At 37.2% G+C, this 24,582-nt stretch overlaps 1 protein-coding gene across 5 annotated transcripts in view; it reads left to right on the forward strand.

Moving 5' to 3' along the window:
• LOC134871657 (seizure protein 6 homolog) overlaps nt 1-24,582 on the forward strand; it is a 92,197-nt gene that overhangs the window by 25,296 nt on the left and 42,319 nt on the right. For all 5 annotated transcript variants that reach the window (XR_010166722.1, XR_010166723.1, XM_063894457.1 and 2 more), the window contains exons 2-3: nt 22,968-23,645; nt 24,394-24,515. Coding sequence is in view for 3 of the 5 variants with exons in the window: in XM_063894457.1 (XP_063750527.1) it covers nt 22,968-23,645; nt 24,394-24,515 (800 nt within the window). In the remaining 2 variants the exon portion in view is untranslated. The remainder of the gene's footprint in view (nt 1-22,967; nt 23,646-24,393; nt 24,516-24,582) is intronic.

A 24,582-nucleotide genomic window follows, 5' to 3' on the forward strand; every position in this document is an offset into this window, starting at 1 on the left:
TACCCCAAAGTTGCTGTTTCTTAATAATAGAAATGTCAGGAAGGGGAAAGAGGGATGGAGAAGAGGGGGTGAGGGGGATGTCCTAACCGCAGGCGTAAGAAATCACAGCTTGTGTAGAATTCATCATTACTACATCACACTCACGTCAGCCTTAAAATGGCATTAACCTTGCTGCAGAGGAAAGTCACACTGAAAGTCAAGTTTGTTTGAAACAAAAGAGCTTGATTATTAAATGTCAGTGTAGTGCAGTTTTCCCAATGTAATCAAATGTATTCATTAAGCTCTACAACTACAAACAAACTCACGCTTGTTCTTACTAATGTGAAAATCCATAGCGATTTGTTAATAGGCAATTGAGTTCAATGAGACAAACAGTCAAACAACCTTGTTTGAGGATGAAGTGTTATTCATATCCATTTTCATACTTTATTTTGTAATGTTTTATCTCTCCCTGAGCGATCACTTTGTCAGCATCAGTAATGCCTATAAATCCTACTGTGGAGGAGATTAGTCTGTGAGAAGTGCTGCTGCCTGCAGTAATTAAAATTCTGCTGGATGGCCAGGGTTTCTCTTGCCATCATCTCCTCCAAACATCGCTCACTGTCTGTCTTACTAACTCCCTTTGTCCTTTTGTCCCTCTCAATAGTTTTAATCAATTACAATACACAGGCCTGATAACAGTACTGCTCCGCGCTTAAGTGGATGATAAGTGTGAAGAACAAAAGGGCTTTCTGAGAAAAAACTAAACTACAGATTGCCGATGACATCCATATCTTTCTGTGGCATAACTCAGAGATCATCAATAGATCCAAATAAAAAAAAAATTGTGACAGAATACTGATGCGTTATTAAGGTTGTGTTAAGGATTTGTATACATTCTCAGTCCAGATGCAGAAATTCTACTGGCTCTTTATTTACCACCATTATTAGGCTTTTATACCAATTTTAAGGCATTTAAAAGTTCTGATTGTGGCAAGATGTGTTTATCTAGTTATAAAGAGAATATTTTGTAACCTATTCCAGATTTGTTGTGAATTGCTCTCTTTTGAATGAGTCACATAACCATCTGCTGTTGCTGTCTACATTATAACTGATCCCCCAATCTATACGCCTGTCTGACACTGGCTGCCTGGCTCAATAAACATGTATTTTATGACACTCCAGCTCATAGCCTGACAATTGCACTCAATCACAAACAGAACAAAATGCATTGTGCATCTCTTTGCAGCATCAGCAGTATACAAAGTCAATTCAAATTTCTGTTCTCAATGTCTCACAAACAGTTTAAACATTCATCATTTTCACAACCAAACATGTGACTCCTTCCATTTGGACTTCACCTCACTGGACTAGGATGATCTATGGATGGTCTCCATCAATCCATCATCATTACGGTCATCTCAGGGTAAAACGTGTCCTCATGTGATAAAGACACTTAACACAACGTTCAACACTCATACTTGTAACAAAGACCATGACTTGTATTGTCACTGTAATGTCTATCTCTACAAACACACGGTAAAGTACAACATGGTGTTATCTGCAAACAATTGTACTCATGGGGGACATGGATAAAAGAATTCCATCTGTTGTTTCCTACCTCAATGTTTGCCAAGATAAATCCACACAATGTTGCCCTCCATAACTGAATGGGGAATAAAATCTTTCTGGACCTTCAGTTTTATTTCCATTAGTTACACATTGATATCTAAAGTGAAGATGTGACCCACATTGGTTTCCCCCTTGTCGTCCAAATGACAACATTCACAGAAATAACAGACATAAAAGTACTGTAAAGCAATCAGTTCCTTATCTAAATCTGTCAGATGGCAATGCTGCCAACTCAGTGAAGCTCAGCAGTCTGCACTTTGAAATATCTTTGATGATGCTAATCTACCCTGTTCACAAGCTGTGGCACCGACTGTATTTCAGACGGTATGAAATAGAGCTTTCCTTCCTGTCTTTTTTTTTCTTGCTGTATTTTCGCCACTTGTTGCCGCAAATGTCACCTGTTTATCTGCTTTATCACTTTATTGAACCACCCTGTGTGTCTGAGTTATATGATGACTCGATTGGTCGATGAGTTTTTTTTAAAGGTATCCACGGGAAGTTATGAGCAAAACTTTGGAGTTTTAATCAACAGCCTTGCCTGCTCGCTGGGCACCTGATGTTGTTTATGGCTACAGTGACCTTTTCTGGGCCATAAAACTCTGTCAGTGCCAATCCCTGTGACGTCGTAGGGTCATCGCTCCATCAGTTATCTCTTAACTACAACAGCAACATGACCTAAACTCTCTGTCCTCAGCCATCAGGCACAGAGAGATAAATGGTTTTATCTGTAAATGTAGCTGTTGCGCTACACATGCTGACATAAATTTGAAGCTGATAAACACTAGGAACACTTTTACAGGCCAGGTCTGCAGGTCATGGCTACCGCTGTATACCAACGCAGCATGTAAAAGAGTATAGAAGAGACAACCTAGCTACCCAGTTTTTTTTTAGGGTGGAGAGCAGTATTTAAATGTTTACATTTCTAAATGTTAGGCAAGTGTTGTATTTATTGTATATTAAATATCCCAATCCAAGCTGGTGCTCTGTGGGTGATCTTTCTCACAAGTACTTTATTGCCAGTCTGGCACTTTCCGACACGTCCCTCATCCACAGACCTCGATTTAGGGAGTTGGCCATCAGCACCATTGACGCTAAGCTTGATAGATACGGAATGGCAGAGAGCATCGATTGTGCAGTGCAGTGGCTTTTTCTCTGGTTTAGAAAATCGTACAATGGTCAAGCAGATGCCCTGAAGACAGTAGGTTTAATTAATCCCACTGGGAAAAAAACAACTTTTAATGGGAACGATTTAAGAGAAAATATCTCAAGTGTTTTGGTGCAAATAAATAAATTGTTATTTTATTATTCAACTCAACACGGGATTGATTAATACATGGGAACCCAGTAGACTTTAGGTTTAGTTAACTTTACTGTGGATTCATTATGCTTTAAGTCAATGTGGCAGATTTGCATGCATGTTTTCAAAAACATCTACCTCAAAAATTGCCTGAGGGGCAGAGGAATGTGTGTTTGTGTTTTGAGTCCAGAATACTAAAATAAGGTTGGCAAGGTGCACTAATCTCTGAATTAGTATTTTCCTCAGGAGAAGCAATGAAAGTATGATGATATGTTGGTTCAAAATGAAAATAACAACCCTTTCAGGTTCAGTTAAGATCAGGATTATCATAACCTCTTTGTGAACATCCGCACATAAAGGTTGCCGTCTTTTAACCTTGTGGTTGGCACGGCTCGCAGCACTGACACACTGATGTGTCGGACTGCTTGCTTATTCACCTGCCTCCAGGATAGAGGTAGCTCGAGCAATGTGAGGCTGCTGGCCGACTTTGCAGATATGACAAGTGATGCTGTAACAATCTCTAAATAGTGATTCTCTCTAATTTCTGTATTTAAGCCACAGCTTGCTGGTGCCACTAAACCCTCAGGCGTTATTGAAGACTGGCTGCATTGTATTTTTTCAAAACATGCAATGCAATTTTGCAAATTTCAATTGAAATATGTGAAAATATACACTAAAAATGTTTTCTTATATCCAAAATATTAAATATATGTTATAATTATCTGATAATTAAAGCACAAAGCTGATTTACTGGTTCAATGTTGTATTTGTTGTTTCTATTAGAACATATTTACATGAAAAACACTCTGTTTTTCTTTTTAGTTCTGTCTGAAAATACATGCCATCCCTCTTTGGACATAGTGAGATATATTTTATGTGTCCAGTCGAAATGCTAGCTGCAATTATGTGTCTTTTTTATTTCTTTAAAGAAGGGACAAATATCAGGTGACCGAATGGAAAATCTCTTTTCACAGGTAGCAGAGCTAATCAAACATGTAACAATGGGACAATGTGTATCACATAGTATCTGTTTCCAGTAATGCTGGCTGGAATGTTTTTCCCCTGTGCTGGTAGATCTGCCAGGATTGAAGGGATTAGACTAGGGTTGTATTTTCCATGGTGCTACTACAGACCGCTTAACCTTGCACCACTGTGAGAACCGCTCAGATTTAGCAGCAAATGTACACATTCACCAGATCTACTTTAGTACAGTAAGCATTTACTCCCCAACTCTGTACATGCAGGACTGATACTGGGAAATACATTGTCTTTTGTTCCAGGTTTTGGTATCATAAATTTGAAGCCTCTAAATGACCATATCACACGCATGCAGCCGGTGATCCAGTTCTTAAGAGCATAAAAGTGATTGTCACAAGATTAATATATTTGTCATTTTAAGAGCAATTTATTCTACTGATATACCGATAATAACCCTTTAAAACAGCAATTAACTTCTCTTTGTCAAGAATTGTCAAAACATTTATTTTGGCTCTCAAGACAATCTGACAATGCCCTTAATAAAATGAAAGAACACAACTGAAATAATTCATAAATTGTAATACAGCTAGGTTAAAAAAACATGTCAACAATACATCAATAAGGTAATGACAGGCATGAGAGTCCTACTTTATACATTATGGTATCACTGCTAATTGTCGGGGTTGGTTGCAAAAATGCTTTAGATCTTTAATGAAAAGTGCAGCCACAAGTAATTGGCACCATGCGTACTAATGGGCTTCATTTCATGCCAGAGATCATTTAGATTTTTGTTACATGTACTGTATTTTTTCCCACTTGGCTTTCAGTGCACTCTTTAAGAAAGGCTGCATGTTTTGGACATGGAATATCTCATAACAGAAATATCCAATTTAATCTGTTTATGGATTAACAAAAAACATCTAAATCCAATATGGAAAAAGTGATTTTCTTTGCCCTTTTAAATCTTAAGGTCAGGGAGTAACATATGGCTTGGGTCGGACAGTGAGGGAATGTGCAGGCAGTTAAAGAAAAGTTAAGCTGCTTCTGAAGTTCAAGTAATTGATAGAAAACCACAAGTGTAGTGACGGCGGAAAAGCACTCTTATGCGTCACACATTTGTACTTTTATTGAGCCATAGACACAGCAGCACAGATTCACAAATTGGCCCTTGTTTGAACATTGAAATACAAATAAAAACGTACATGTTGGGGGTGTTTATCTTTTCCTATTGTGTGGTATGGTCTGCAAGTTTGTACGTTTATTTCAAAGGGAGTTTCTCTCCCACACAATCCCCCTCTGCCTCAAACGCGGCTATAGAACCCCTTTTACTTCAGTAACATAGTGACATCAATATGTAACTCTTTTGCTGGGAATGGCTAGCTTTCCAACACATTGAAAGTAGGATGCTAACGGTATGGACATTTTCGACACATCTCTTAGAGGTTAACCAATCACACCAGAGCCGGCTAGTGAACCAATCAGAGCAGACTGGGCTCTGGCTTCAGAAAGGCGTTGAAAAGACAAAAATAAAAGCACTTTTGAACAATAAAGCCTGTAAACATGTCACAGTATAGGCACAAAATATAAATTTGAACCTGAAAAGGAACACAATATGTCCTCTTTAAAACTTTCTTTGACAACATGTGGTAGCTTAATCCCGAACAAATATCCTTTAAATTATACAATGACATTTGTATAATAGGGTTTTGAAGATGATATTTTAGGTTACACGGATTACATAGCAACATTTTTACTACAATAAGAAAAAACTGTTCATATTATAGTACTTGTGTAACTATTATATGTAAAGGCACTTGTTTTCATCACTGGCTGATACAGTACATTGCATTTTGACAAAATAAAATAGTGTCAAAAACGTATACCATCTCACTGGTGCCAGTACTCGTACCTTTTCTATACAATTGCATAATGTGGGATATGTGGTACAACTCAGCAGTGATGAAAGATGACATTTGTGATAAATGCACTGACCATAAACTGTCAAATCAGACCAGAACCTGCCTCTTGGCCGCTCCCTTAGTTACGCTCTGCACCCTTTTCCTCCTGTGTTGTCCGTGTGATTCCCCTTCAGCCCTCTTCAGCATGGCTGTCGTGTTGGACACACTTGGTCAGAGTGCTCTTTGAGGGGAGCTAAAGTCAGTCACATAGTGGCCAAAGGCATAAGCAGCCAATGTTAGTTACCATTAAATAGCTCTTCACCTCTTTCCCAATGCCCCCTTTTGAACTCAGCTTTAGCTTCTATGTGACGTGTAGGAAGTGGAAAAAATCTGTGTGTTCCTTTTTGAAACGAAAAAGTAAAAGGAGAAAAAATAAGGAAGGTAAATGGATAAACACAAATAAAAGGACGCTTTAGGAAAGTAGATAGCAGTGGTTTACCGCTGGCACGCTTTTATTTTCTCCGTCTGTCATCCATCCACCTAGTTTATCTCCCGCTGACAAGTTGTCACTCTCCCCTACTCTTTTTGTCCTTTTAAAAAATACACTGAATTATTCTCCCTGCTTCATGGTTGATACTGCTACTGTCAGTCCACATCTTTTTGAAAACAGATAAGAGAGAAGTTTTTGGGTCATGTTTGCGTTGCCTGCCAGAGGATACAGATCAGGGCTGATAAGCTTTTTCATTGTTAAATGTGGACATGAAGTAATTTCAAGAATTTTTTTATTATTTGCTACTGTCTAAACTTTTCTGTTTAACTTTAAATGGGAACAGAAAGGCTGAAAATGTATTGCATATTCTTGTTATATGGCTGCAAGCTTCTGTGGGATGCATCAGTCAAATCTATCAGAGCTTAAACTCTGTTTAAAATCAATTTAATTACTGTTGATAAACCCTAAGCACAATCACTACCAGCAAAGAATAGAAAAACAGGTAAAACATTAGACATTAGAATATCTTATTATCGTCATTATGTCACTGTTATGCTGATGATATATAATTATATACAGTATTTCGGTTTTACCAGGCAGCCCCAGTTCTTAAAATGCTAATTACAATTGTCTAACATTTGAAACAGTAAAACCTTTAACAATAGCAATTTGAATTGTACTTGTATTATGATAGCAAAAAGGCTGAAACAACACTAAGTGTTTCTATTAAGTGTAAGAAAACTTAACCACATGGTATCAAACTACAAAGCGTTTTCCACTCTGATCATGATAATGTAATAAGCAATTTTAATAGAGTTGCAAGAAGATGATACAATACTGACAAATTGTATTATAGCTGCTTAGATAATTGAGTCCTCTTAGTCCTGCATTCTCTAGCAGGGTCATATAATTCCCTTGAAATTAAACATTATAAAACAATTTAAACAAATCATTTATATTTGGGTTATAATTTAGGATAACTTTACTTGTATCCATGTTTCAGTTGTTTTTTTTAAGTGTTTTTTTCCTGACCCATTGCCAGTTAACACATTTATCTCGAAAATAACCAAACAAGTATGAACTGATGGAGCATATGAAATCCATAAAAGGCTAGCTGACAAAAAGAGATTACATTGGCAAATCCTACCCTCTTGTTACGCACTGCATTGCTGTTTGATTTTGCAGCACAACAAAAAGACAGCACAGATGATCATGGTGCCGGAGTTGAAAGTAGGACTTGTGCGTGTTTATAGCTGCAGTGAACGTCTGCTTCTAGCAAGCTTAAAATCAAGGTCTGTTCAATGCCTGTCTTGCTGCTACAGAATAAACAAACACCTGCAGATTTGAGTATCAGCTTTTGATTGATGTCTGCGACGACACACGGGTTAGTGCTGGTGTGGGTGTTGTGACCACCTGCTGTCTATAAAGACCTTGAGGAGCCACGCTATGATACTCAACAGGGTTGAAAGGGAGCATACAAAGGAGAGATGAAAGAGGAAAAATGAGAGAAGCATTCCCCCACTCTCAGCTCAGTATGTGTCACTGCTCACCTATCAATTAATTCGCCTCCTAGCTTTCTTTCAGATCACGTCAGATTGCATCTGGTCAATAATAGTGCCTCACATGGAAATAAGATACAGCAGATTTATATCAAAAGACAAGTTTCGTATTGAAATAGTTATTGCTATTTTGTAAAAAAGGGGGATTGCACATCCTGCATTAGTCTATACGATACATTAGTAGTACTGGATACACTGCATAAGCAATTAGACAAAGCGATAAAAGTATTAAAGGCTTTAATCATTATATTTTCCTAGTGAATCTGAAATAAATGTTGCTAGAGGTTGTGTACTTGGGTATAGACTATAGTTTTGTAAAGCAAGCTACAGTTTTAAGCTATGGTAAGGAGTTAAATATGAAAAATAGGTCTATGCCATATTTGGTTAGGAAAACACTTATTTTCCGCGGGGCTCGCTGCAGTGCTGATTATGTTAGTGATTTACACTGCTTAAGTTTTGCAGGTATTTTTCAGTAATAACCATTCAATTGAAATGATGTGGATTTGTGAAAGAAAAAAAAAAGCATGATTCATCAGTGTACGCAATATATACTCTATGCCTAATGTTGTTGTTTTTGACAAAGTATAGCACCAACGATCTGTTCTGCGCTCATGAAGGTCAATACCATTTTTTTCCAACAGAACTCCAAGACCACGGACTTGCCATTGCCACTTGTAATCACAGTTCAACCAAATAGATACTGTACGTCTTAAAGGCCTCTAAAAATGCATTATTTAATAGCTCCTGTGTTTTTACATAATATTTCTGTAGTTGTTTTTTGTCTTGGTGCTTTGTTTGCTCAGATACAAAAAGGTGATGTCACGTACCTGTGAGCACCAATCGGGCTGAAGTCAAACTTAAAATGTTGTTAATTTAGTCCTTTACTATTTTATAACATGTAAAAATGTCAGAGTAAATCTCAAGATGTTAAACGTAATAATACAAATGTAAAGAGTTATATACATAGGCTTACTTTCTCTCAGATAATTAATGGATGAATGATTCATATAATTATATAATTGCCTCAGTATTGTCTCTATGGACTGTACTGTTTTAAATAGTTCAGTCATTGCTTGCAAGGATCTATAATTAATAGAAGTGGATGAATGATCCGACAATGTAATGCTACCCACAACACAGATTAGCTGCATATAACTGAATAAAAGTGAAACACTTACTGATGAATACCTCACAATTTCCACTGACTTGAAACAGACAAACCATTAAAAATGAATATTAACAGAATGTGAGAAGTATGAATGACTGGGCACTAACATTTATTTTCCAGGCCCTTAAATCCATTCAGGCTAAACCACTTTAATTTTCACTCTTATATATTTTTTGCACTTCCACACAGATTTGCCCTTGCACCACATGTGTTTGTAGATCCTCTTAGGGTAGCCAGGCTTGAAATCCAATTTTGGTGAAGCTATAAAGCACAAAAATAAATAAATAAATACAAAAGTTTAAAAACTGTGATGATTATTTTCATTACACAGGCGCCAATGAAAAACAACTTTGCAACTTCAGTGTATAGTTAGGGGTTTTGGGGGGATTTTAGGACTCAGCAATGCTAATGTAAAGTTTCTTTTTCAAAGAATAACAGCTGCCTGCCAAGAGACTTGTTCATCATCTGGGTTTTGTTTTTACCATCTGCCAGTGCTTCCACTTTATTGGTTCTACTGATGTTCTCCAATTACCTGCTGTGGTAATTTACAGCCCCTCATAATAACCTGCTCCCACACCACCAGGAAGAAGGCCCTCCTTTTCTGTGAGAAGTTTAAATAAGATCAAGGCAGAATATTTGCAGTCTCTCAATCATGCGCGAGTGCACTGCTCTCAGTGACAGTTTATGAAAGCAATAAGCTGCAAGAGCCTGCGTTTTGCGCTTATTTAAGCACCGACTGGAAGAACTATTCTGAGAAAGAAAATGTGGATGATTGGCAGAATAAAACAGAATATATATCATAAATCCATATGACAAATAAATCTGTTTCTCGTTTCGACCAAGGTTGTCATAAGTTTGCTTTAATGATAGAGCAATTTGCTCATTTAAATTTAAACCAGAATTATTTTCATGAACGTTGCTGTGTCGAATAAGCTCCTTTCTTAAGCAATTGTATATATTACAATTATAAAGGGCCATTCTTTTTTTATTGAACCCCCCAGATTGGACAACATGCGACTTCACAGGGTAGCCATGCCCTAAAGCTTTCCCAGCTTTACCATCTATTTTACTCTGAATGGGACCATCATTTTTTTTAAAATCAACATCATGATGTTTTAAAGATGACTTGAAATAAGAAATAAAGAACATAAACTTGTCAGCAAATATGTTTACTCTCGAGTCGCTCCCTGCAGGATATTTAAAATAATGGCGTTGAATGGTGTACCCAATATTGACTTTTGGAAGACCACTTGTTCCAATTGTTATATGTTTTCTGGCAATCATAAAACATTGCTGTTTCTAGATCACAGCTCAAATGCTGCAAATATCACATGTTTAGGATTTGTTTTGTTTTGTTATGAGTTCTACTGTTTGAAAATGATAAATAATAGAAAAAATAACACAAGCAGATTTGTTTGTTCAAGCGTTTGGTATAATTCAAACATAATCATCAGGAGGAGGTAGGTGTTAGGAAACAGCAGCTCATATATACTGTACCAGATGTGCAAACTGATTGCTTGTGACTAAAGCAATGAGGCTGATTATGGCAACAGTTCTGATCATACTTTTAATACAAACATATAAACTGTTCATATGCTATGCAAGTGGTGCTCTGCGGTAAAAGTATAGCTGGCAAATATACAAAAAAAGACAGCCTGTCTATCTTTATGTACATTTGCATTGTGCACTTTTTCCTTACAAATGCAGGTTTACCTTTTGTATGTGAAACTCATATGGAAAGCACCTTTTACTAGAACATGGTGCTTCGCAGCTCGAAAGGGCCCTGTATCTATCAGACCTCTACAGGAAAGAGCTTCATCCATCACTGTCAGTGTTAATATTGTTTCCCCTCACCTCCCAATAGGCAGCTTGTGTTTTGGTTTACAGCATTTGTGTTTTCAGACTTGTGTACTCACAGGCCCTCACCTGCTTTGCTCTCTGGCATCCCCCTGCCAAAACGAATAAAACTAATTTCAACATTAGATGCAGCCAGCATATTAAATTGCCTCTGCTCCAAGACATATTTCTATCGCTCTCTCTCGTCAATCCCTCCAGGATTTAGCTTATTATGGTGTGTGTTTTATATTATGTTCAGGATTTTTTTTCAAAACGCCTTGTCAATTTTTTTAGATTTTATGCATTTGGAATATGACAAACATGCTGAAATCTATACATGTGATTATAATGCGTGCAAAATTGCTAAAGCTTTTCTTTGAATGACACACCTTAATTTTCAACTCGTACATTTTGAGAGTTTTGAGAGGCTATTTTGCTTCCATAACATGATGTCATTAAGACTAATGGAAAGAAAATATAGACAAAGACATATTTGGGTAGTTAGTTCTTTTTGCATCTGTAAATGTGTCCTTTATTAACCAGGTGTTAGATAAAGCTATATATTTGTCATACTTATAGCCAGAAATATCTCCTTCAGTATAATTTACAGTATATTATCATTCACTGCAGGATTTTTGTAACATTACAATTCATAAAAACGTGTTAATTTTGCTCATTTTCTGTTACATTTTTGTATTTGGTGCCTCTACTGTGACATGTTTACAGGCTGCAGCACCTCTTTTCACCCTCTGTCTGAAACCAGAGCCCAGTCTGCTCTGATTGGTTAGCCGACCAGCTCTGTTCTGATTGGTCAACCGCTTAGAAATGTGTCGAAAAACCTCCCGCTCAGCATATCACATACAATGTGTTACATAGTGATGCCATTATGTTACAGAAGTAAACACAGGAATCCAAAGAAGGCTTTTCAGGCAGGGGGGAGTGTGTGGGAGAGAAACTCCCTCTTGCTGGATTCGAGTCTTTGTAGACCATTTACTGTACATACTGCGTGTCTGTCTGTCCTTACTGGAGATTCAAGCCTAACTTGTCATGTTCATACAGCAGTTTCAAACGCGGGGTCTCTTGGTTCTTCCTGACTTTTCTCTTCTTTTTGAGTCAGAATGCACATAAAATACTTTAGATTCTGGGAGGTGTAAGTGCCGCAGTGATTTTTGTCTGAGAGTGTTCTACACCACCCCCTTTGAACCAATTCTGTAAATACTTAAAGGTCAAAGCTCACACTTGAATATGATCGCTTCTGCTCTGCTGTACAGCGCTATTGCCGTAATCACCTTCTCCCTCCCATCCATAGAAATTAACATCCACGTTTTAGAGCATGTTAAAGTGAAGGAAAAACCTTTTGTAGATGGAATTCAAAAGGTAATTTCCTGCAAACTATTGATTTTTGCTTTTGTCTGATGATCCACATCAGAAATCATTGATGAAATACAATATTTATCTTACGTCTTATACTACTGGCTCTTCTTTGCAGCAAATGACCAGCACTGGCAAGAAGCAAAATCACAATTTGAGGAATTACAGCAAATTTTCAGGCTGATTTTTACAGAGAAGAAGCCAACCATAATCCCAAAACAGACACAGCATGACCATTTTAATGTTTGCTTTGTCCACTTTTTTTCCCCTGACAAAATTATATGCTGTTAAGCAACGTTTAGATGTCTAATGTTAGTACAGGTTTGATGTATAAGGGAACTACAGTGTTAAAACAGGGCTTGATACATGTGCCTGTGTATCAGTGTGCTATCCAGCTGTGTGTGTGAATGCATCAGGCTACAACAAATCAAAGCAGTGCTACTGTACTGTATGTCATACAATAAAGGAGAAAGCAAATGGAACAGCGGGTTAGGTGAGAAAGCACAAAGTAAACGGTACTGAGTCTGGACTTAAATAGACACAGAGACTGTCTTGCTGTGAATGCCAGGAGGCCCGTTTCAAAGGAAGGTGACTCTGCAGGAGAAAACTCCCACAGTGTAAGACTGAGAAAATAGATTTCAGTTGGGATGTTTGTTTGGGAATTGGAAGCTATTTGGATACTTGGCCTAAGGTAAAGTGAACTGCCTTATTACTTGATTTATTTTATCTACCTTGAAGTCATTGTTTAAAAACTATCAAAAACTAGTTTGGCCAAGGTGAATACTGCATTCACATGGCCCTATTTCTCGAGTTGTGAAGTTGTGTTCTTGTGCTTTAAGTCGTTATGTGGAACCAACATGGATGCAAACAAAGAATATGTGTTTCATCATATAGCTCAGAGTTTTAATATTGTGTTTTTACATGAATTGTTCCAGTTTTTGGGTCATTCCAGAATTGAAGGAGAATTAAGACAAGAAAACTATTGAATTTAAATATTATTTTATAACTTTCTGTTATGTTATGTTATTTGAAAAAAAACAAACAAAACAGTATTAAACCACAACAATATACATTTATCTGGCCAGATAAGGAATCGAAGGTACACTTTTCATTAGATGTTTCATTTGTTTCTTTTTAACATGCTTAAGCAATCTGGTTGCAGTAAACAAGGAAAATACAGTATAACATTTAAAACACATATGCAAATATATAAAATAACTTTTAATTGTACTAAAGATAATACATTGTACTGCAGGAAATGCCACCCTGTAACTGCAGTTCAATCATCTTATTCTAATTATAGTAACAGGGTTGTAAATCAATGCTAATGTCAGCTTTGACCTCAGAAATGAATGCTAGCTGCAGAATGTAATGTTACTTTCAAGACAGCTGTGTCAAAGACCAAGTATATTTAGCATAAAAAGTGCATGTTTGAGCATTTTGAGCATGAATTATTGGAAATTCCATTGGAATGACCATGTTACCTAAATTTCCATGCCACATGAAGTGAATTTAGTTTCTGTATCTGCCCTTTGATTTTAGACCATTCCAAAATGTGCTTGAATTGCAAATATTCACTTTCCACCAGGTTTCAAGAAAATAAGGGCAGTCAACACAAACAAACCGTGGCGAAAACATAACCCTTCTTGGCGCAGATAAATAATAAGGGCCTCTTTGTATTCTTATTCAATGAGCTTTTCTTCTGTCTCCTTTTTCTTCCATTCTGCTGCAACAAAAGCAAACTAAAACAGCAGTGAAAATAGCAGGGTGCCAAACAAAGCCCACCTAACCCACTTTAACCTCATCTCTGTGGCCAAATACTGCCATGTTTACACAAACCATTAACAGTACTCATTTCCTTTCAAGTCAGCTTTATCAACAGAAAAAAAAGAGCACCGCACTTGTTGTTTTCAAAACATGAACAAAAGACAAGAGTCCTCGATGCATCTTGTTGGCACTTCAATTTTTGTAGTTTCAGTTTCTCTAGTGATTCTGTCTGTGAAAGAAAATGAGGGGGCTCTTGAGTCTACAATGAATTGTTCTTGCTTCTGCGTTTGGGCTGTGACTGATTCGGTGTTATAACAGGAGCCTCCCTACGAGATAGAGTATTGACAAGTGTAATGGTGCACATAGGCATGTCAGTCTATGACAAGTACACAGATAAGGTTGAAATTCACCTGTGTGGTCCTTTAGTAGTATTTCCCTTGAGCTGATGGTGTTGTTATGGGGCTTGGGAATGATTTGAAGAGGAATGGAAAGTGTGACATCAATCAAGTTGTATTTAAATTCATCACTTATGTCTGTGTTGTCGGGCGGAGAGACCTAACCTACAGCCTCTGAGAACACTCCTTAATATATATAGCATAACTGTGTAGACAAACATATTTTTTCCTCTAGAAGCTGTTGTTAAGGTTCATTGTCTCCCGTGGGAGATGATGTGTGTATATGTATTGGCAAAAACGAAATTGCTTAATTAAAGATCAGACATCACAATAACAATATACAAGTTATTCATATAATTTACCTCAAAATAACATAGCAATAATGGCAATGATTCATGATTCATTTTATTTTCCCAGATTTTCTATGGTAACTGTTCTTTAATTTGCATTCTAGAGATCACAACTTATTCATTTCATTATCATGAAAAAAACATTATATTCTAAGTAACAAGACTATTTTGTTCATTTCATGAGACGTTGATTTGATCTGAAATGTCTCAAATTCTGTATGTCAAAAATATATATTTTTTTATTCAAGATCGGGAGAAATATATGTCTGCAACCTGATTTTTCTGGAGAAAATGGCATAAATGGTGTTTTTGATTTAATTGAAATGTGATTTTGAGGAAACAAATTAAATGAACGTGTTAAAAAGTTTTTTAAAAAAGGGGGATATAAAGTGTGTGAACATTGACAGTTTCAGGCTACCAAATAAATAACTAACTTGTATACACTAGCTGATAATACATTGTGTTATATAACTGCAATGACACAATAACATCCCTGAGATCTGATAATACCAAGTAATACAGGCTGCTGCCATGGTTGACAATTGTATGTTTATCTACTGTAGAACTTCTACTTCCTCACATACTGTTAAATCAAATTTTGCTCACAGTATAGTAATCCACTACAGATTTGAAAGTTGAATGTCTTATTTCACCCACAGCTCTATTCTTAATTGACTACACCATGGAGTAAATGAGAAGAAATGAAAAGATAAATGACTCTAATGGGAGGAAATGAAGTGTGAAAAGAGACATTTCTGCTGGTGTTTCCTAGGATGCAGCACATTGGTAAATTGAAATAAAACAAGGATCCGGCTTCTATGTAAGACAGAGTCTGCCATGATTACAGAATATGATGTGATTTTAATACCAGGCATTCCTACAACAAGACATTCACATTGCACTCATTCATTCCTTAGTTCTCTTGTGGCAAAAACAAACAAAACAACTAAACCCTAAAGAGTGAAAAGCAAAAAATGCAAAGACGAAGGCAGAATAATCAGAACTGTGGCACTGCAAATTGATTCAGCTAACAAAATGATAGATTTTGAAAGAAATGATTGCCAATTATACCGCATTCAACCCTTCACCATGGAGTTCAGATTTGTTTAAGGTTGGCCCATTTACCCCCTGCAGCTTAAGTGCTTTACAGTAGATTTCATGCAAATGGCAGGGCTGGGTATAGCTGTTTTTGTTCTGCTCCAGCTTAAAGGTCAGGTCTTACGAGCTTCCTTGCACCATTAAGACACAGTTTGTTTAAAGTCTGTCTGAAGGACAATGCTCAATGAACCGGAACACAGACAGGGCGTAATAAATGAAAGGGGAAAGTTATGGTTCCGCTCAATGAAGTCAAAGGGCAGATGGAGGATAAGATTGTGTCTCATTTCAATATGCTAGTATCCTCATGACTCGGAAATTGGAAAGCTCGTCACCGTCATGGATGCACCATTCTGGTTTTCTGGTTTTAACCCGTGTGATTTGTGACCTTGTCTTTTCTTGAAAGATGTTTTTTCTTTTTCTCTCAGCCAGCCTCTCTTTATTTAATTTTCTTTATTTTTCTTCCTGCTATCTATTTATTCTATCATTATTCATTTCGCCATCCATGTGCTTGTCCCACCCACAAACTAAATTAAATCATCAATTCATTAAGCTAACTAATGGAATCATTTATCAGTTTCACCTCATTATTTCCCATAGTCTTTCCGTATGGCTTCATGCAAACATGTGTAGAATCTGCACATGCTGCAGAAAACGCAGCAAATGCTCCAAGAGTTAATGTTGCCTTTTAATTCAGAATTAATGTATGATGAGGGATAGGGTAGAAAAAATAAGCTCACTTATGTGTTATAGAGGTGATGGAAAATACCCCCAGAAAATAAAATATTGATATTATCTACGAAACATACAATGTTGTTGTGAAATTGTTCTTATTGCATGTTTTTGTATGGTTAGATACTGTCTGTGTATAGTTATTTGCCAAAAACAAAGTGAAACCACAATAAACAAAGTTATATTTACATTTTTATATAAAGTATTAATCTTTTTGAAGTGTATTATAGACACTGAATAATTACACAATCCTTGTCAATTAATTATGTAGTGAAAATGTTATTAATTAATGTCAAAGCCTTAGTCTGTCATATGTTAAAACATTTTACAAAATCAAATTCAAATTTGCAATAGCGTAACCTCGTTCATGTAGTCAACTGATTATGCATTCACACACACAACCTTAGAAAAAGACATTACCTTTTCTACCATTTAGGGCTAAAACTGTGGCTGCCAATGGTTATGGAAATGTATGCGGATTGACCAGCCCTCCAAGCTAAAGAGCTAGTGGTCGCAACAAAAAATAAATAAATATAAGTTCCACTAAGGACCCTCAAAGGAGTCTTACAGAGTGATCTGAAGGCTTGGTATCCGAGCCCAGCGGAAGCGGCTTATTGATTTGCTTGTCTAGTGGCTCTCGGTAATAATAAGGAAATAAAGCCCCTGGATATAAGGAGATTGATGTCAATCAGCATCCGGCCTCAAGTGTGGCTTGTCCCATCTTATTAGTGCTCTCTCCATGTACTGGGCATTCACTGATGACTCCATTGATATGCAAAGCAAGAGAGAGGCTATGTTGCTCTCTTGAGAAGGATCCCCTTATGATTGCTCACTCTGTCATCTTTGTCCATGTAGGCTGAGCGGTTGATATGGATCATTGGAATATAAGGGTGAATCATGTGTTTGAACCTGCACTTTCACATACTCAGGATGACCGGACACTGTTCATCATATTCTAAACATAGATAAGACATAGGAGTGCAAACATGTCTTCTATAAACCACTTTGCTTGTTGTAATGCTTTTAATCAGACAGAAATCAAATGAGCTGCCCAGTAGAGACTTTCAGTACAGCTCATTTGTATTGGACCACAAGAGGAAAATAATGTCTCCCTCAGAGAGCATAAAAGCACAAGAACATGAAACAAACAAAATGAATCACAAGACATAATAAACAATAAAAGCTGCATGACAGAAACAAGGGAAAAATTGTGTGATGGAAGCATATCTTGTATTAGTAGCCTTACATCCTTCTTATGTTCATACTTTATCCAGCAAAATGTATTTAAAACATTTTGAGTATATCAATCAAGCGGCAACATTTACATCTGAAACGTGAAGTTATTTAAACGAGCCTTCTGTCGATGCACGTGGCAAATCTACTACTTGCAATGCAGTGTTCACTACATCTCAACATGCCTGAGCTCAGGACACTCAGACCAGTTCTACTGAACCACTTGTGCATGTTTTTTTTTTTATACTGCCAGGAATCATTTTTCTGCACCATTAACTAGATGTCTCGTAATAATGGCTCCACATTAAGCCTGCATTTTAAAACAGAGTTGATGCTACAATACATATATTTATTTGATGAGGCATAAGGACAAAATTGGTTTCTTTAGAGCAGCTTAACTTCTCTGAAACATTCAAAAGTCCTACATTTGCTTTATTAAATGTGCACTCAGAAGAAACATTTCACTTAGTACATTTCCCCGAAGACGATAGAAAGTATTTTATTGTATTTGTGACACTGCTCTGAATAAGATAACTGTAATCTCATTCTGTCACGATAATTACCACCTTTAATTTATGAATTTGCTCTCAGTAATTAACACCCTACGGTGTGGAGTGATGTACTGTAATGCACTTAACGCAAAACCTCTTGGCGTGGCATCTTGTTTTAGCTGTTGGATCTACTGCAATAAAGTTTGCTAAATGATAAGCTTATGTATAATTCACCTATGAATGCTGTCATTGCCATAGCAAAACAATTACAAATTGTGACTTATGTAAAATATGACAACATAACACCCATTCTGCCCATCAGGACCAATTGTTGTAGCCTGGTTACAAACATACAGCATGTCTATACTGTACCTGATTGGAGTCCTTCAAGCACAATGGATTTAAATTGGCTGGCAGTAAGTTTTGATTTTCTGACTATGGATGGAAAAAGGTCAGAAACCTGCCTGTGTTTTTATAAAGAGAATCACAGTCTGGTAAAGGCTGTTATAAAAAAGCTTTTTTTTCTTGATACTGCAGTGATCCGCCTGTTTGTCGCCAGTGAAATGTACATAAATTATAGGCTGTCAAACACTTAACACGGGCTGAAATTACTATTTTATTTATTTAGCAAAAACATAATGAGGGCCTGAGTTCACTTTCCTGCAAATTACTTTCTTTTGAATTCACAAAATCTGACGTTACGGCAGTTTTTTAGGCCAGTTTTGCTAATGTATGCAGATCATTGTTGGTGAATATATTCACTAGGTATTTTGCTGATTTGATTTCTCAATTGATAATGACTATTTATGGCCTGCCTCTTGCAAAACTTTGTTTGTTATCTTTTTATTTTTTATTTTAATTTGATATCGCATGCTGTTTACATTCTTACTTGTTGCAGCACTGAACTAACCCTAAGCTCTACAAGTAGGAGCTTTACAAATAATAGTTCCTACAATAATTGATCGTCAAGAAATGAAATTTGTATTTTTTTATTTTCAAAAATTCCCCACTTTCTTCACAAATAATCTTATTTCTCCAATGAGTAACACAACTTTTCCCGAATTCATTGCATTTTAAAGATGCCATGCTTATGTTACTACAAAATGCAATTTCACAATTTAACAACACTTTAATAGATATAATTTACAGAAAGGATAAGTAATCAGTGACTGCCATATGTCTATAAAAATGACACATTTCCTTTTGAATTTGTAACTAATGAATGCATGATTATTTAATTCATTGTACTTGCCAATTTCCATAATCACATTTGAAATTCAAATTTTTGCTCCATTTTGTGAAACCTCAACTGCGAACACCCAATTAAGGATGAGCAATGAGAAAGGGTTTGGTAGAAGCACTAGCTCGTCTTTAATCACCGCAGTGAGGTCTCCAACCTGTACACATTGATCCCGTATTGATCGGTGTATGAGAAACTCTGGTTTAACCCACTTCTCCATTCTCATTCTCTCCACTTCCACTCGATATTCTGACTGAAGGGCAGGAACTGGATAGTCAACAGCTGACCAACACAGATAGAGAAATAGACAGAGACACACAGATAAGAAACAAAAGCAAGCTCCAGTTACCAGCGGTGCAGCAATTCCCCAGCTTTACCATACAGTATGTTTGAACTTCCCGTATACTTTGCAATAATGAGGAGGGGGAGCCAGCCTTATAAACCTCAATCACTCACGAAGACCTCTCTTTACACTCTTTATTCTCGCTGGTTGTGAGAGATGTCAAATATGCGTAGCTTGCCTTTATAGTGCAGCTTTCAGAGATCTTGTTGTGACAGAATAAGGCTACAAGGAAATGTTCCTCCTCCATCTTAGTACATCAAAACGTCTTTGAATTGCTTCTGTCGCCAGGAAAGATAAATGTGGTGATGTCGCGTCTGCCCGGATAATGTAAAACCATGTGTCAATTCTGTCAGCAGGGAAGAGGCTTTGTAATAAAATTGTTTACACTTCCTCTTGAATAGCCTGATCAAACTTTTATTAGTGTGCTGGATGGTGTTCAAACTACTCTGCGTCAGCGAAATGGTACGGAGGCTTACAACTACTTTGGAATTCTTAGGAGCTAAGCATAACTCCTTCTGCGGCACAGTTCATTTTGCACATTAATTCAGACACTGTTTCGCAATTAAATCTTAAATATACGTTTCCTAAACCTTTATAAAATCAATAACAAACTTTCAGGGTCAACGTTTGCCCCGTGGCAAGCAGATCTGTTTCACATGCAAGAAAAACAACTGCCGCTTGTAATCAATACACACAAAATGAGGCAGTCAATTGTAGACAATGCAACCTATATAATTAAATTCTGGAAATACCAATCAAGTCTCAAATGACTCTGAAACTCACCATAAAAAGAATATGGTATATGTGGTTGCACCCAACTATGGGTCAAAAGACTACTTTAGATTTAATCATTCATCTGTTTTGACTAATAGAAAAACCCTCCCTTATGAAGATAGCTCACTCTTTTCCAGCCTGACAACAACATCCTTTCATCTATAAGCAGGCAAAGTGTGCTGGCATCTTTTCTGCCTCATTAACACAAACCGATTCAAGCTAATTACAGTCAGGTGTCAAAGCAGACGTCATTGTTTCATGTAGACATAAGAGGATTATATGAACTCCCTCTGTGTTTTTGATACTTATCTCAGCTACCTTTTTTACGTCACACAAAAGAAAAGGCCATATTTTTCTATGTTTAGATGAAATACATGGTAAAAGAGAAAGATGGAGATTGCATTGAATAAAAGCATCCACAGTCAGATATAGATCATTTTTAGTGAGATTATGTCACCATCATGAAATAGTTGAAATTGCAATAGATGTTTTCTTTTTTTTATATCCTACTTTTATCCTAACAAGCTAGAAACTAATCCGGCCAACACGTTTTAAAACAGCAACTCAGCACTATATTGAAAACCCAGAGAAAAACTCTTCTCTCATATAGGCTTATAAATGAGGGAAAAAGTCTTTGTTGTCATCTGAGTATGTGTATCATCCAGCCGGAAAAACATTTGATCATTTTATGGTAGCTGTCGCGTAAAAGCCACTAAGAACGTACAAAAAGATTCATCTTTGCTAATGTTTATGCTGTCTCGAGGTTTTCAGTGTTGGGAATTAAACATCCATTCATTTTTTCCCCTAAAACAACTATAAGTCAAGAGAATATATAATGGATCATGGGGTAAATATGGCACTTTGGACTCACTGAGTAATTATGTTTGTTTGTGGAAAGACTAAGACTGCATGAAGCTATTGGCCATTTATTTTCTTCTTGAGCTCTCGAGTGTCTCTTTGAACCAAGATGAAAATAGCCTTGTTGACTAGAGACACCCGGGTACAAAAACCATCTGCCTAAAATATATGCTGATGTTTAAACTGACATAGAGGTGAGTGGATAATGAGAATTATATTGGGTTGTACTCTTCCTCTATATCCGGTTTGTCACTTTCTTTTAAAAATACTTTCTCTCATAGAGACATCTGTTAATACACAGATGGTGTATTTTATATTTAAATGAAACTGCAGTTATGATAACTTAAATAGTCCTGATTTAGCCCATTTGCTCTTAAAAATGGTAAAATCCTTGAAAAGCCAAATCCAGAGGTTTTTTTTCATGTGAATGAACATGTGCAACTTTCATTTTTAATTTTTTACTTAACAACCAATTTTGAGTTGATTTATTCCCACTGGTGGTTATACTTTACTTATTTTGGAAATGATTGTTTATCTGATTTTTACTCAGTCGTATTCAAAATGCCAAATTCCCTGCAGAGAATTTATTTTACATGACATTAACAGTGTAATGCCAACACACATTTTGAAACTTTGTAACCACTTTGAAACTTTTGTCAGAATGTCCTTTATGACTTTATAACAATGATGTATGTACATTTTTTTACTTACCTTTCCCTGGTAAAGTGCCTTTCTAACAATGCCTGCACTGTTTGAGTGCTATGAGGTCAGGTAAAAAGAGAGAATACTAGTCTACTGAAGAATGCCTTAGTAAAATATGTGTTCTTAAATCTTTTTTATCTTACAAGTATCAAGACTATTTCTACACAGCATTTCTCTGCTCAGATTTCATTGCCTGCGGGTGTGATTGTGGAATTTGTCTTTGATAACAAACTGGCTTTCTGCAAGCTGCTACTCACCACTGTCAGCATTAATCAGCAGCATCTTAAAATCTTAAAGGAATGTTCTTTATGCTAGTTCAGTGACATGGAGTGTGGCATTGAAATAGAATTAAATGTTAACACTGAAGACTGAAAGTACACCACGTAAAACAATCATACTGACGGTTACTTGAAGTGACCTACATATGTCAAACCACTGGACTACATTTATATTATTTAAGCTTTAGTAATGCATAGAATACAGGATTACACTTACTATGCCAGCGTCCCCTTCCCCCCCTAAAGCTGCACAGACAGACACACACTAGATAATGAACTGATTTAAATAGCAACAAAAATGTATGGAGGAATTAAGAAAAAGAGGACAGCCTCTAACCTCATTAAGCATCATTTTGTTAGATGATAGCCAGGCCTTCTTGATGATTCTATAATGAAACTGTCAAAACGTACTGCTTTGTGTATTGTGTGTTGCTTTTACAGCCTACTGAACTGTAATATTTCTGGCTTAACACATTATATCTCTTTTCTTCCCCTCTCCAGCTCCAATGGAAATCAATGGCATCAGTAAGAGGACATTGGAACTAGACAGGGACTCGCCAACGCAGGACACAGAAAGCGAAGTCCACTCTGTCACCACCGCCTCACCCATGAACATACCCAACCACCAGCCAGTCCTCAAGGGCATGCTGCTTCATGAACAACTCCTTACGAGGGATTTCCAGGGGGACCAGCGCTTTTTTAGGAGTGATGGCTCTGTGGCTGCATATTCCACCATGCCAGGCTCAGATTTAGACCCCGTCACTCATGTGGTGCCGCACGAGGATGCCCCAGCCTTCTCAGACATTGCCACTACTGCCACTGTGGCTGCCACCACCCCACTGACCACTTTTTCTCCCCTGCCTCAAAAGAAGTCCTCTAAGACAACCTGGGCTGAAAAGATGGAGCCAACAACAGACTCCCTCACAACTTACGTGACACCAAATAATAGAGGTTCAGTCACAGACAACCCAGGGGCTTCCTCATCACGGCAGAGGCCTCAAAGTTCTTCCGTAGAGGCCACCATTGCACCCTCTTCGATAAGGATAGAGAAAGGGGAGGCTAGGGTGACAGCCCTGAAAGACAAATTGAGGACTGATCATCCGCCGCCCAATCTAACTACACGAGAACAAGGTCCCGCCACCACCATCATCACAACCATCACCACCATGCAGACAGCAGGTAGTGATTTTTAATACATTATGTCTACCAATACTCAAAATCAACTGTATAGTATGCTTAAATCGTCCATGCAGTAACATAAATGACCACTGTATGTGTCAAATAAAGTGAACTATTTAAAATAATATACTGTATATGCAGCGTCATAAATGCATTTCATGTAAACTGCCACAAACAGATTAATCATTTGTGATGCAGCATAGGTTATTTTAAATGCATGAAAATGCATTACACTTTCATCATCATTTTCATTCACCAAAAAGGAAACATTATGTTGTATTATGTATTATTATAAATGCAAAATAAGCTTCATCATTCAATCAATTTCAATATGATTTTTTTTTCAGTGAAAGACTTGGGAAATTAATATCAGCAGCTGCCAAATAACTTTTGTCATGATGGAAATTAGAATTGCAATTTAACACGTCCTTCCCAGAGGACCGGAAAATTAAGTATCAGGTCCACAACATGGCTGCCGTTCATTTTGCATGCTGCACACCGCTATTCATCTTTCCACCAGGGATAACGGAGTCGCTCAAGTGTCAGAAACAATCAGATTTTCCCTGATGTGTCCTGCCTGTCCTCTCCCCTGGCCACAGAGGGCTGACGGCGCAGATGAGCAGTGTCTGAGAGGAAATCTGCAGAGATAGTTAGAGGGTTACGGGGGCAATGGTGACACAGGTGGGCTGTCAGATGGAGCAGTGGTCCGGGAAAAAGGGAATCACTTGTCTTATACTGTCTCCCACAGAGCCATGCAGCCTGAATTTCACTGACCCAGAGGGTAACATCGAAATCCTGCAGCAACTTGACTCTGGAGTGGAGTGTAACTACCTAGTGACAGTCTACCTTGGATATGGCATCGAGGTTCAGGTGAGTGGTAACTATGAGGTTTTCTCTTGAAACTAAAATATGCAACCTCTGATGAAGTGATTCTGTT

Source organism: Eleginops maclovinus, chromosome 11 (genome assembly GCF_036324505.1).
Source record: "Eleginops maclovinus isolate JMC-PN-2008 ecotype Puerto Natales chromosome 11, JC_Emac_rtc_rv5, whole genome shotgun sequence".
Classification (NCBI taxonomy): domain Eukaryota; kingdom Metazoa; phylum Chordata; class Actinopteri; order Perciformes; family Eleginopidae; genus Eleginops; species Eleginops maclovinus.